We start from the raw sequence: 13,652 nt of genomic DNA, 5'->3' as shown, positions 1-13,652 counted from the left end.
ATAGGTAGCAACCTCTTGGAAATCAGACATAGCAAATCTTTCCTAGATATGTCTTATGAGGTAAGGGAAACAAAGGCAAAAATAAACTATTGGGACTACATCAAAACAATAAGTTTCTGCACAGCGAAGGAAACAATCAACAGGACTAAAAGACAATCTACTGAATGGGAAAAGATATTTGCAAATGACCTATTTGAGAAAGGGTTAGTACCTAAAATATAGAAAGAACTTATAAAACTCAACACCCAAAAACCAAATAATCCAATTTAAAAATGGGTAGACGACATGAACAGACATTTCTCCAAGAAGACACACAGATGACCAACAGACACATGAAAAGATACTCATCAACACTGATTATCAGGGAAATACAAATCAAAACTATAATGAGATATCACCTCATACCCGTCAGAATGGCTAAAATCAACAACACAAGAAATGATAGGTGTTGGTGAAGATGTGGAGAAAAGGGAACCCTCTCGCACTGTAGGTGGGAATGCAAACTGGTGCGACCATTGTGGAAATGACTATGGAGGCTCCTGAAAAAGTTAAAAATAGGGGCACCTGACTGGCTCAGCTGGAAGAGCATGTGACTCTTGATCTCAGAGTCGTGAGTTCAAGCCCTACGTTGGGTGTACAGATTACTAAAAAATAAATATAAACTTAAAAAAAGTTACAAATATGGGGCGCCTGGGTGGCGCAGTCGGTTAAGCGTCCGACTTCAGCCAGGTCACGATCTCGCGGTCCGTGAGTTCGAGCCCCGCGTCGGGCTCTGGGCTGATGGCTCAGAGCCTGGAGCCTGTTTCCGATTCTGTGTCTCCCTCTCTCTCTGCCCCTCCCCTGTTCATGCTCTGTCTCTCTCTGTCCCAAAAATAAATAAACGTTGAAAAAAAAATTAAAAAAAAAAAAAAAAGTTACAAATAACATTACCATATGACCCAGGATTCATATTGCTGGATATTTACCCAAAGACTACAAAAACACTATTTCAAAGGGATACATGCACCCCTATATTTATAGCAGCATTATTTACAATAGCCAAGATATAGAAATAGCCCAAGTGTCTATCAATTGATGAGTGGATAAAGAAGATGTGGTGTGTGTGTGTGTGTGTGTGTGTGTGTGTATACACACACACATACACAACGGAATATTATCCAACCATAAAAATGAATTAAATCCTGCCATTTGCAACATCATGGATGGAGCTGGAGAATATAATGCTAAGCAAAATAAGTCAATCAGAGAGAGATCAATAGCATGTGATTTCCCTCATATGTAGAATTTAAGAAACAAAACAAACGAGCAAAGGGAAAAAAGAGAGAGACAAATCCAGAAACAGAATCTTTTTTAAAAACTTTTTGTTAATGTTTATTTGGGGGGAGAGAGAGAGAAAGAGAGAGAGAACACAAACAGGGGAGGGGCAGAGAGAAAGGGAGACAGGGGGTCTGAAGTGGGCTCGGCGCTGACAGCAGAGAGCCCGCTGTGGGGCTCAAACCCACGAACAGCGAGACCATGACCTGAGCCGAAGTCAGACACCCCAGAATCTTAATTATAGAGAACTGATGGTTACCAGAGGGAAAGGCGGGGGAGGGGGTGGGAGGGGGGGCTGAGTTAAGTAAGTGATGGTTTAAGGGGATTAAGGAGTGCACTTGGCATGATGAGTAATGTACGAAACTGCTGAACCACTATGCTGTACACCTGAAACTAATACAACAGCTAACTAACTGGAATTAAAATAAAAACTTTTTTTAAGGGCCACTTATTTGTATTTTAGTATTTGCAAACACTCGCAGATGAGTACGCTTGAGTTCTCCAACTCCACAAGCCTCTTTACAGTAAAATATAAAGACCAGAGGATAAACCCTGCAGGAAGATTTCAACAGGCTGGTTAGACCGGGTGAATGGATAGAAAAATAAGAGACAGTCCTTAGAGTCTCCCTTTTAAAAGAGTAATACCACCTGCCGGTAGTCCATGCAGAAAAACAAGCAATCCTAATTGTGCAGGTCTATTAATTACTATCCAGGAAGGAGATCTTAAAATCATGGTAGGCTGTGTTTTATTTTTATTTGCTTTTGTCTTTTTTAGTATAATTTATTGTCAAATTGGCTAACGTATGGTGTGTACAGTGTGCTTTTGGTTTTGGGGTAGATTCCCGTGGTTCATCCCTTCCATACAACACCCAGTGCTCATCCCAACAAGCGCCCTCCTCAATGCCCATCACCCATTTTCCCCTCTCCCCCATATTTTTAATTTTTTAAAAGTGTACTTATTTTGAGAGAGACAGACAGCAAGTGGGGGAGGGGTAGAGAGAGGGGGGCAGAGAGAGAATGAATCCCAAGCAGGCTCTGCGCCACCAGCACAGAGCCCAGTGTGGAACTCGAACCCACGACCATGAGATCACGACCCAAGTTGGACACCTAACCAGCCGAGTCACCCAGGTGCCTGGTAGGCTGTTTTGTCTATGTCAGCCTCAAGGTGTCGGCACAGCCAGAAAGGCCAAGGTAAGTGATGGACTTCTTCAGCAAAGGTATCAGAGCCCATGTTGAATTTGTTAACATACTCTTGAACTAAAAAACCATGATGCATATGTACCTAAAACACTTTAATTAATCAGTTTACGGAATCTCAAAAAGTAGCCAAGACATTTGAAAAGAAAGAGAAACGAAGATGAAACAGAGACTAAATGCAGACTGACTGAAAGCCTGGTGATTAAGGTGCTCAATTTCTCAGCATTTATAATTCACCTGTCAGCCTGGACCATCCCTACTCCTCCCAAACCACACTCAACTCTAGAGCGGGCTGGTCTCCACCCTGCCTTCCAAATATTTCTTAGCTACTGAATCAGGCTCTTCTCCCATTTCAATATCATATCCAATCTGAAACATTCCCTTCAAATTCTATACTTCCCGCCATGAGATTTTCCCGGACGCTACCCCACAGCATCCATTAACCCTATGCCTTCTCTGATTCCCTAAAATATATAAATCAGGGCTTATACTACTTCTAATAAGTAAATAACTTTTTTTTTAATTTTTTATTATTTATTTTGGAGAAAGAGAGACACACACACACAAACAGAGTGCGAGCAGGGGAAGGGCAGAGAGAGAGGGAGACACAGAATCCGAAGCAGGCTCCAGGCTCTGAGCTGTCAGCACAGAGCCTGACACGGGGCTCGAACTCACAAACCATGAGATCATGACCTGAGCCAAAGTCAGACGCTTAACTGACTGAGTCACACAGGCACCCCATAAGTAAATAACTTTTTTAAATGAATTCGATTTAGATCATAATATAAGGCATACCGAGGCCAGTGCTCCACTCGTACATAAGAAATAAGACATCATTGGGAATGCAAGCTGGTGCAGCCACTCTGGAAGTATGGAGGTTCCTCAAAAAACTAAAAATAAAACTACCCTACGACCCAGCAATTGCACTACTAGGCATTTATCCACGGGATACAGGTGTGCTGTTACGAAGGGACACATGCACCCCCATGTTTATAGCAGCCCTATCAACAGTAGCTAAAGTATGGAGAGGGCCCAAATGTCCATCGATGGATGAATGGATAAAGAAGATGTAGTATATATATATATATATATATATATATATATATATATATATATACAATGGATTATTACTCAGCAATCAAAAAGAATGAAATCTTGCCATTTGCAATTACGTGGATGGAACTGGAGGGTATTGTGCTAAGTGAAATTAGAGAAAGACAAAAATCATATGACTTCACTCATATGAGGACTTTAAGAGACAAAACAGATGAACATAAGGGAAGGGAAGCAAAAAACACATAAAAACAGGGAGGGGGACAAAGCATAAGAGACTCATAAATATGGAGAACAAACTGAGGGTTGCTGGAGGGGTTGTAGGAGGGGGGGATGGGCTAAATGGGTAAGGGGCACTAAGGAATCTACCCCTGAAATCATTGTTGCACTATATGCTAACTAATTTGGATGTAAATTTAAAACAATAAAAAATAGGGGCGCCTGGGTGGCTCAGTCGGTTAAGCGTCCGACCTCAGTTCAGGTCACGATCTCACGGTCCGTGAGTTTGAGCCCCACGTCAGGCTCTGTGCTGACAGCTCAGAGCCTGGAGCCTGCTTCAGATTCTGTGTCTCCCTCTCTCTCTGACCCTCCCCCGTTCATGCTCTGTCTCTCTCTGTCTCAAAAATAAATAAACATTAAAAAAAATTAAAAATAATAATAAAAAATAAAACAATAAAAAAAAAAAAAAAAAGAAAGAAAGAAGACATCATGGGTTTCAAACCCTGCCAACCTCTTCCTCCCTCCCGTCCTCAGAAGCCACTTTACTGCATCTGGCATTTTTCACCCTTATTTTTGTCTTCATGTTTTTATTCTCCAAACAATATTCTAAAGAAATTATAGTATTATAGTATTTTTTCCATGTGTTTTAAAACTTTATATAAATGGCACCACACTATACATATGACTTATTTTGACCCTAAGTCATAAATGCTACTTTAAATATTACTTAATTTCATGGTTGGCTAACTGGTCTCTCCAACACAAAATTTAAAAAGCATTTGCTCCACACAAGTGCAGAAAGCACTTTATTCACATTTTCAAACAAAAAGACAAATACAGAGAAAAATTAACAAACATCCATGAGCCCATCACTCTGATTTAACAAATGTTAATACGTGTCACATCTCTTTTTTTAAGAAAATAAAATTGGGGAAGTCTACTGAAGTCCCAAGTGCAGTCCCCCGTCCTGTTCCCCTTTGTCCCCAAGAGATAACCACTCCCCTGAAGTGGGTATGAAATCCGTTCCATCCGTTTTTATACTTCTACACACACATGCATACATAAAATACTGTTTTGTGTTAAAACTGTACACAAAAGACCACACGCCACTTATCTTTCCACGTCTTGCTTTTCTCACTCAACAGTGTGTTTTCACCCCGCTGCACTTTTCAGTTTTTCTGATTGCAGAGTAACATATGTGGTGGAGAAACCCAAGAGTCAATGATACACAGCGTCCTCACGGGGGAAGCCACGGTGCCAAGCAGACTTCCCGCTTCTAGGGAGCAGTGGTGACGCCATGTCTTGTTTTGCAGTCCCCTCACCACCCGGCAGAGTGCAACACACTCCAGCAGGCACTTACTAACAATACTTAACGAGGGGCGCCTGGCTGGCTCAGTCGGTTAAGCGTCCGACTTCGGCTCAGGCCATGATCTCGCGGTTTGTGAGTTCAAGCCCGGCATCAGGTCCGCACTCAGCACCTGCTTGGGATTCTCTCCCTCTTCCTCTCTCTCTCTGCCCCTCCCCTGGTTGTGCACGTGTGTGCACTCACTCTCTCTCTCTCTCTCTAAATAAACAAAAAATAAACTTCAAAACACACACACACACACACACACACAAAATTTAATGAGAGAGGACTGGAATTCTACAAACCCCAGGCCTCTGCTTAGGCAGACTAGTGGCTCATTAAACCTCAACACTAGAGGCAAACCCGGCATCTTGGGAGAAATCACACTGCACATGCAGAGAAATGAATGCCATAGCACGTACCGCAATGGAGACAAAAGCGAGCAAAACTCCTGGTCAACCTCCGACGTTCTCCTTAATAAAACCAACACCACAGGGTGTATTGGCATATAGCTGGTTTGCATCGTCGCCATAGTGCAAAACCGTTGGTAGGAAAAATCAACAGGTGTTTGCTGAGTGCTGACAAAGGAGCAAAAGCAAATATGGGAACAGACCTATGTGATTTAAAGCCAAACATGTTGGCAACTGATTCAGGTTCACACACTCATTTGATGGAAGTCTTCCAGAACTGGGGTTCTATGCTGTCTCTGTGATAATTTAGTATCTTCTAGCCACTTAATTTTATCAGTCACACATTTCCAAACTAAGAATAGGTTGTAATACAGTGTACGTGCCCAGACAGGCTGGGGCCATAACACTGAGTCCACTATCAGATTCATAAATGTTATGGAAAATAACCAAATGACAGAGGTTTTTAGTTGCAAATCTGCAAGCTCCTAAATAATTTAAGTGATTAGACACTTTTCTCAACTTCATTTAATGCTAAAAAGCACTCCCTGATTTAATTTTTTTTTTTAGTATTTATTCATCTTTTGAGAGGCAGAGAGAGACAGTATGAGCAGGGAAAGGACAGAGAGAGAAGGAGACACAGAATCCAAAGCAGGCTCCGGGCTCTGAGCTGTCAGCACAGAGTCTGACACGGGGCTCAAACTCATGAACAGTGAGATCATGACCTGAACCAAAGTCGGACGCTTAACTGACTGAGCTACCCAGGCGCCCCTCCCTAATTTTAACAATAAACACATTTGCTTAAAAAGAGGGAGAAGCCCTTCCCAGAAGGACTGGAAATAAGAATGTGGGAAACTAGCTGGGCTTTGGCTCACATTGGTCTCTCCTATTCCAGGTCTTATCTACATCTTTTCACTGGAAGCGTCTACACCCCTGGCCTGGATGAGGTGCCTCGACAGGTGTCCTAATCTTGGCAGAGACTGACTGAGGGAAGAAGTAGCAGAAAAAGCACCGGACCCAGAGTCAAGAAATCTGCAGCTACACAGCGTGATTTGGGGCAAGTCACTTTCCCTCTCTGGCCTCAGTTTCCTTACCTGCAGTGGCCTTAGACATTCTACAGTTTCACGACACTCAGATGCTCATGGGGCCAGCAATTTGCTACTTCCAAAAGCACGAGATAGAAAAGCCCACCTTCTGTGGCCCCCACACCATCTACTCTTACCTATCAGTCATGCCGGGTGTGAGTGACAAAGCAAAAGAGAAATACCCATTGACATGAGTTGAAGCTCGTTGAATACTAGTTGAACTTTAAACTTAATCCTCAGCTTCAGCCTTAGAGGTCACTCAATCCAAAACTCTCATTTCACAGATATGGAAACTGAGCATAGAGTATTTAAGTACTTGGTCCTGAAACTTGGCTTTTTCTCTAAGTGTATGACATCACACTCTTACCTGACCAGCTAAGTCAGAAACCTGGGAATGGCATCTCCTTCTCCCTCACTCCCTAAATCCAGTGGTTTACCAAGTCCTTTTGATATTCTCAAACTTGACCTCTATGTGCCATTGTCCTAGTCCAAGCCATCATCACCTCTCCTTCCACTGACTGCAGTGGCCACCTAACTATACTCATCCTGATCCCCAGTGGGGGGCAGGGGTGGGTGGTGACTGGAGTGTTTGGAAACTTGTATGTGGGAAAGGTGTTTGTCCCAATAAATGGTGGGTCTTCCTGGCACTTAGTGGGCAAGGGCCAGGGGTGTTAAACATCCCACAGTCCAGTACAGCCCAGATTTAACCCACCCAAAACACCAACTGTGTGTCTCCCATCCCTAACTGTTGAAAATGCTGGTCCAAGCCATTTTCCTCAGGGCAGCCAGAATATTTTTTTATACATGTGAATCTGATCGTGCCACAGCCCCCACCAACCTTCTAACGGCATCCCACTGCTCTTGGGATAAATATCAAAGTCCTTACCTCGGCCTATCTTTCCAACACGAAGGGCCTGGAAGACATAGAGAGTTTGGATTTCGTTCTAATTACAAATGAGAGAGACGGGCAAGAAGAGAAACGGGAACACCAGTTAGAAGGCTAACGCAGTAGTCCAGGCAAGAGAGGAGAGAACGGCTCAGACCCAGAGTATATTGCGACGAGCCAACAGGACTTGCTGATGAACTGAATGAGGCAGGAAAGGAAAGAGAAGGATCAGACGTTAGGATTTTGGTGAATGGCGGGACCATTAAATGAGATGGAATGAGTGGCTTGGCAGGAGAGGGCACATGTGGAAATCAGGAGTTCTGTGTGGGTGTGTTCAGCATGAGACACCTATCAGACAGCCAAGTGGAGATGCGTTAAATGTTCAAAATCCAGGGGCGCCTGGGTGGCGCAGTCGGTTAAGCGTCCGACTTCAGCCAGGTCACGATCTCGCGGTTCGTGAGTTCGAGCCCCGCGTCAGGCTCTGGGCTGATGGCTCAGAGCCTGGAGCCTGTTTCCGATTCTGTGTCTCCCTCTCTCTCTGCCCCTCCCCCGTTCATGCTCTGTCTCTCTCTGTCCCAAAAATAAATAAACGTTGAAAAAAAAATATTAAAAAAAAAAAATGTTCAAAATCCACATGGCAAAGGCTCCCAACGCTGGAACTCAGGCTGCTTTCCGTTTGATTCAGGGCTCTTATCCCAGTGGTTCTCAAAATGCAGCCCCCAGATTAGCAGCAGCAGTAATCACTTGGGAACTTCTGAGAAAGTCTACTTCTCAGGTCCCATCTCAGACCTACTGGATCAGAAACCTTGGCTACCTACGGCTACCTTGGATCAGAAACCTGGCAATCTATGTTTCAACAAGCCCTGCAGGTGACTCACCAAAGTCTAAAGTTTTAGGACCGCTGCTCACAATCATACTCCTCGGTGATAATGAACACCTGATAGCCACAGCTGCCCTGCATTAGGCTTCTTTGCGTCTCTGTAAATCTTCTGCCTGATTAGCAATAGGGGGTGCTTTGTTTGGGGTTTTCTTCTTTACCCAGGACTCACTGGGGGCTCCAGACATACCACTGATCAAAGTTTTTGAATTCCAGTCTCAATGTTTATTTATTTTTGAGAGAGGGAGACAGAGTGTGAGCGGGGGAGGGGCAGAGAAAGAGGGAGAGACAGAATCTGAAACAGGCTCCAGGCTCTGAGCTGTCAGCACAGAGCCCGACGCGGGGCTCAAACTCGCGAACCGTGAGATCATGAACCAAGCCGAAGTCGGACACTTGACCGACTGAGCCACCCAGGCGCCCCAATTTGAATCCCAGTTTCAGAAACTAGAGCAAGGGGGAGAAACAAATTAAAAAGGAGCTACTACAACCATAACTATCATTTTCATAATAGCTAATGTTATTGAGTCCTTCTTATGCACTTTCTATGTATTATCTCATTAATCCTCCCAACAGCCTTATGAGATAGGTACTCTGCTCCCATTTTATAGATAAGGAAATTGAGGCACAGAGAAGTTATGTATCTTGCCCAGGGTCACACAGCTAGAAAGTGGCAGAGCTGGGATTTGAACCCAGGCAGTCAGGTTCCAGAATCTGCATTTTTTTCTTTTTTGAGATATAATTGACATAAAACATTGCATAAGTTTAAAGTGTACAGAGGGGCGCCTGGGTGGCGCAGTCGGTTAAGCGTCCGACTTCAGCCAGGTCACGATCTCATGGTCCGTGAGTTCGAGCCCCGCGTCGGGCTCTGGGCTGATGGCTCAGAGCCTGGAGCCTGCTTCCGATTCTGTGTCTCCCTCTCTCTCTGCCCCTCCCCCGTTCATGCTCTGTCTCTCTCTGTCCCAAAAATAAATAAACGTTGAAAAAAAAAAAAATTTAAAGTGTACAGAGTGCAGGGGCACCTGGGTCTCTCAGCCATTTAAGCATCCGACTTCAACTCAAGTCATGATCTCAGTTTGTGCGTTCAAGCCCCGGTTGGGCTCTGTGCTGACAACTCAGAGCCTGGAGCCTGCTGTCTCCATCTCCCTCTCTCTCTGCCCCTTTCCTGCTCATGCTCTGTCTCTCTAATATAAATTTTAAAAAAAATTTAAAGTGTACAGAGTGTTTACCACCTTAGCATTAGCTAACACCTCTATCAAGTCACATAATTATCATTTCTTTTTTGTGGTGAGAACAATTAAGACCCAGTCTCTTAGCAACTTTGAAGTTTATAATACGGTGTTGTTGACTATAATCACTGTGCTGTACATGAGATCTCCAGAACTTATTTATCCTAGGTGCAAGTTTCCAGAGCCTCAACTCTTAACCACACGGTATAGAGTGTTGCCTGTCTTTCTAGGCATCTAGAGAAGAACCATTTGATGTAGTAAGTACATAAGGCTCTTATAAATAACTGAGAGAATCTTAAAAGATGTTTAAGGAGCGCCTGGGTGGCTTAGTCGGGTTGAGCATCCGACTCTTAATTTCAGCCCGGGTCATGATCCCAGGATGATGGGATCAAGCCCCCAGTCATGCTCTGCACTGAGCATGAAACCTACTTAAGAGTTACCCTCTCTCTCCCTCTGCCCCTCTCCCCTGCTCAAGCGTTTTCTCTCTCTCTCTCTCTCTCTCTCTCTCTCTCACAAGAAATAAAAAGCAGGGGCGCCTGGGTGGCTCATTTGGTGAAGTGTCTGACTCTTGATTTTGGCTCAGGTCATGATCTCATGGTTTGTGACTCCAAGCCCTGCATTGGGCTCTGTGCTGACAGTGGGGAGCCTCCTTAGGACTCACTCTCTCTCTCTCTCTCTCTCTCTCTCTCTCTCTCTCTCCCCCTCCCCCACTTGTAATCTCTCTCTCTCTCTAAATAAAATAAACTTAAATAAATAAATAAAATTTTAAAAGATGTTTAATTCAATCCAGTTACCATATAACTTAGCACTTCTACATAAACTCCAAAAAATGGAAAACACACATCCACACAAAAACCTGCACGTGAATTTCATAACATTGTTTACAATAGCCCAAAAGTGGAAACAACCCAAACGTCATCAACTGATGAATGGATACACAAAATGAAGTATAATCGTGGAATATTATCTAGCCATAAAAAGGAACAACATACTGATACATGCTACAACATGGGCGAGCCTTCAAAAACAGAGCCAGCACAGAGCCAGACACAGGGTTCGAACTCACAAACTGTGAGATCAGGACCTGAGCTGAAATCAAGAGCTGGACGCTTAACCAACTGAGCCACCAGGCGCCCCTCACATTATTCCATTTACATGGAATGTCCCAGAAAAGGTAAATCCATTGAAACAGAAGGATTAGTGGTTGCCGGGGGCCGAGGTGAGGGAACGAATACAAGGCTTCTTTGTGGGGTGATGAAAATGTACTGAAATTGGTGGTGCTGGTTGCACAAAACCATCTATACTTTGGACGAATATACCAAATATCACTGAACTGTACACTTCAAAAGGACGCGTGTTCATAGTATGTGAGTTACATCTCAATAAAGCTATTGTTAACAAACGAAGTTATTTTTAAAAAGGATGTTTCATTCATTTTGAACTTAGGCTAATTTACGAAATAAAATTCCTATTTCTTGTCATTAAGGTTGCTAGACCATGATCAAAGAAACTGAAAGTAACTGCCATCACTTTGAATTTTTACCTTTCAATTTGCAGAGAAAACTAGTTTCACTTCTAGGCTGCCATGGACCTAGAAAGTTACTGATGTCATTTCCCCACCCAGGAGAAAGTTCTTCACAAACGCTGAAAGAGTACAAATGCAAAACTTCTATTCTTGGGAAAACGCCCTAGTCTTTTCCTTAAATCAAAGCACCTTCTATCTAAAAAAACTTTAATTTTCTCCCATAACCAACAGCTGCTAGGGCTCCCCACTGAAAGAACACAGCTAAACAATAGTTCTCTTCAACCAGCAAGGTACTAAAAACTGTTATGAGCTGTGCCAACGTTTTAATGCCTTAAGATAAACAATAAACATAAATACCTAGTACTGGAGTAAGGAGCTGAGAAACATTCTTTTAAATGTTTACTTGCTCTAATAACAAGAATCCTCATAACTAGTATTTATTAAGCAACTATAATGTGCTAAATAAACATCGTTCTAGGTTCTTTACAAATAGGATGTTTAATTTAGTCCTGATAGTAACCCCGAGGAAGTATTTTTATCCTCACTTCATAGATAAGAAAATTGAGGTCTAGAGAGATTGAGCAAATCATTTGTCATTGATCACACAGGTAAGGGTCCAAGTAATAACTCAGGCCTTTCTGAACTCAAATGTTCTCTCCTCTATTCCTCTTCAAAATGAAAAAGGAAGCCAGAAACTTGAAGAAACAGAAAAGACTCCTCTTACTTACAGAGCACAAAAGCAATGCTCTGAAAAAAGTTGACTGTTCCTATAGTCCAAAAGAGGAAATATGGAAAACAAAAAATTGTTCACAACAATCAGCAGTCAGCAGGCGTAAAAGACCCCGCCATATCCCACATCTCAAATACTGCTTCCTGACTTAACAGTTTTCCCACTGATTCTGACTATAACCTTAGGATGTCAAAATTGAATGATCTCACCATGGAAAACCCCAGAAAACAGCAGTTGTGACACTGGAGAGCTCCCTAGACCAGGAAGGAAAACAAATCAGTTGGCAGGAAACGGTGCCTATCTAAAAACATAGAAGTCTTTAGCATTAGTATTAACATTGTAATTCCACAGCACTTTAATCTGAAGCTATTTCTGCATTCTCTTGCATTATTCTAATAATGTGTTACTAAAAGCTGATTCCCATTCTCCATATGTCTAATAGGATCCTAAATAAGACTGCTACATAGCCATCACTAACCCTAATTTCCGTTTTGCTATTAAAAAAAAAAAAAAAAATCCACATATACACACAAATTCAAAGGATTGTCCCTGAAGGAAAAGACCTTTTATCCATTAAGAAAAGTAGCATGTGGGGCACAAGCAAACATGTATTTCATCACCCAGTGGCCTATGGCTGGTGGAAATCTTAAATTCCTGACTGAGATATACATTCCTTATGCTTCTCAGGGCTCTGCCCAAAACAAATTGAAACTATAAACCAACAGCAGATTGATGGATGTACAAATGCTAAGCTCTCAACATACATCAAAAAGGGGAGGGGAGTCGAGTAGCTTAAAAGGTCTGCTCTCCAACTAAACTACTGAAGAATGAAAGAATCTCGTGCATTTGCACAAGAACATTACAACGCAGAGGGAAGAGGTCACTTGGGGTTAAACAAATCCATAGAAAATGCTAAAGAAATAACCTCGATCCTTGAGTCACTCTGTAATAATTCCTAATGGGAAGAAGCCAACTCAAGATAAAGCAAGGTCGAGCTGAAGAATTTTCCTCACTTTTTCTGTCCCCCTGCATACGATCCCGATCCCAAGCTCCCACCAGAATCTTTTGAGAGTCCAAGAAAAGATTCATACGTAAAGATCTGGGGAAGCAAGGGAAGGGGCCAGCCCTTATGCAAGCAACCACCTGTGCGTGATAGAGACCCCCAAGAAGGAGTTATATTTAAAGTGAGAGACAGCTTTGGGGATGACCCTCCAAATCCAGGACCGACACTGGCTATTCACCCAACTCCACTGTCCTTTACACCCAGACTCCGGCCACCTCCGGCGGAGGGCACCGGCTTCGGCGCCCTCCGCCCCCAGACCCTGGTGTGCTCCCACACCCAGCCATTCCCAAAGCTCGCTGCCCGCTACCTTTGCTCGACAGCTGCCCCGCCGCCACCAGGCAGTCCCAGCTCCCCCAGCCCAGGTTCCCCCAAACCAGCCTTTCGAGGTCGGTGGCGCCCCAGGGCCGCGGGATTTAGGGCTTAGGATCTGGAAGGGTTTGGTCCAATCTCTTCCTCTCGGCGTCCTGGGCTTACCTCCCCGGCAGCTTGGCGCTCCTCTTCCAAAACTGCTTGCTGTTCTCGGCGGCCATTGCTCTGGCCGGGGAAGGCCTTGCAGGCGGGCCAGGGGGTACCCGGCGAGATGCCCCCAGGTCCCCGTAATCGGAGGGCCAACCCAGGCCGCTTCCCCGCCGCCGGTCACCCGCTCCCAGCTCCTGGGGGCGCCATCTTGGATGTGGGCACCCCCCCACCCAGCGCCGCTGCCATTGGTGGGTTGCGCAGGCCGT

At 44.0% G+C, this 13,652-nt stretch overlaps 1 protein-coding gene across 3 annotated transcripts in view; it reads right to left on the bottom strand.

Moving 5' to 3' along the window:
* TBC1D22B (TBC1 domain family member 22B) overlaps positions 1-13,617 on the bottom strand; it is an 82,150-nt gene extending 68,533 nt beyond the window's left edge. For 2 of the 3 annotated variants that reach the window (XM_045498032.1, XM_045498034.1), the window contains exon 1: positions 13,402-13,617. In XM_045498032.1, coding sequence (XP_045353988.1) covers positions 13,402-13,457 — 56 coding nt within the window. In that variant the 5' untranslated portion in view covers positions 13,458-13,617. Of the gene's footprint in view, positions 1-5,550; positions 5,676-13,401 lie in introns of those variants that run through there. The other variant, XM_045498033.1, reaches the window with a different exon arrangement.
* Positions 13,618-13,652: the final 35 nt, after the last annotated feature.

The sequence above is a fragment of the Leopardus geoffroyi genome, chromosome B2 (genome assembly GCF_018350155.1).
Source record: "Leopardus geoffroyi isolate Oge1 chromosome B2, O.geoffroyi_Oge1_pat1.0, whole genome shotgun sequence".
Taxonomy (NCBI): domain Eukaryota; kingdom Metazoa; phylum Chordata; class Mammalia; order Carnivora; family Felidae; genus Leopardus; species Leopardus geoffroyi.
The sequence above is the reverse complement of the archived record's forward strand: the minus strand, read 5'-3'. Positions and strand labels throughout refer to the sequence as shown.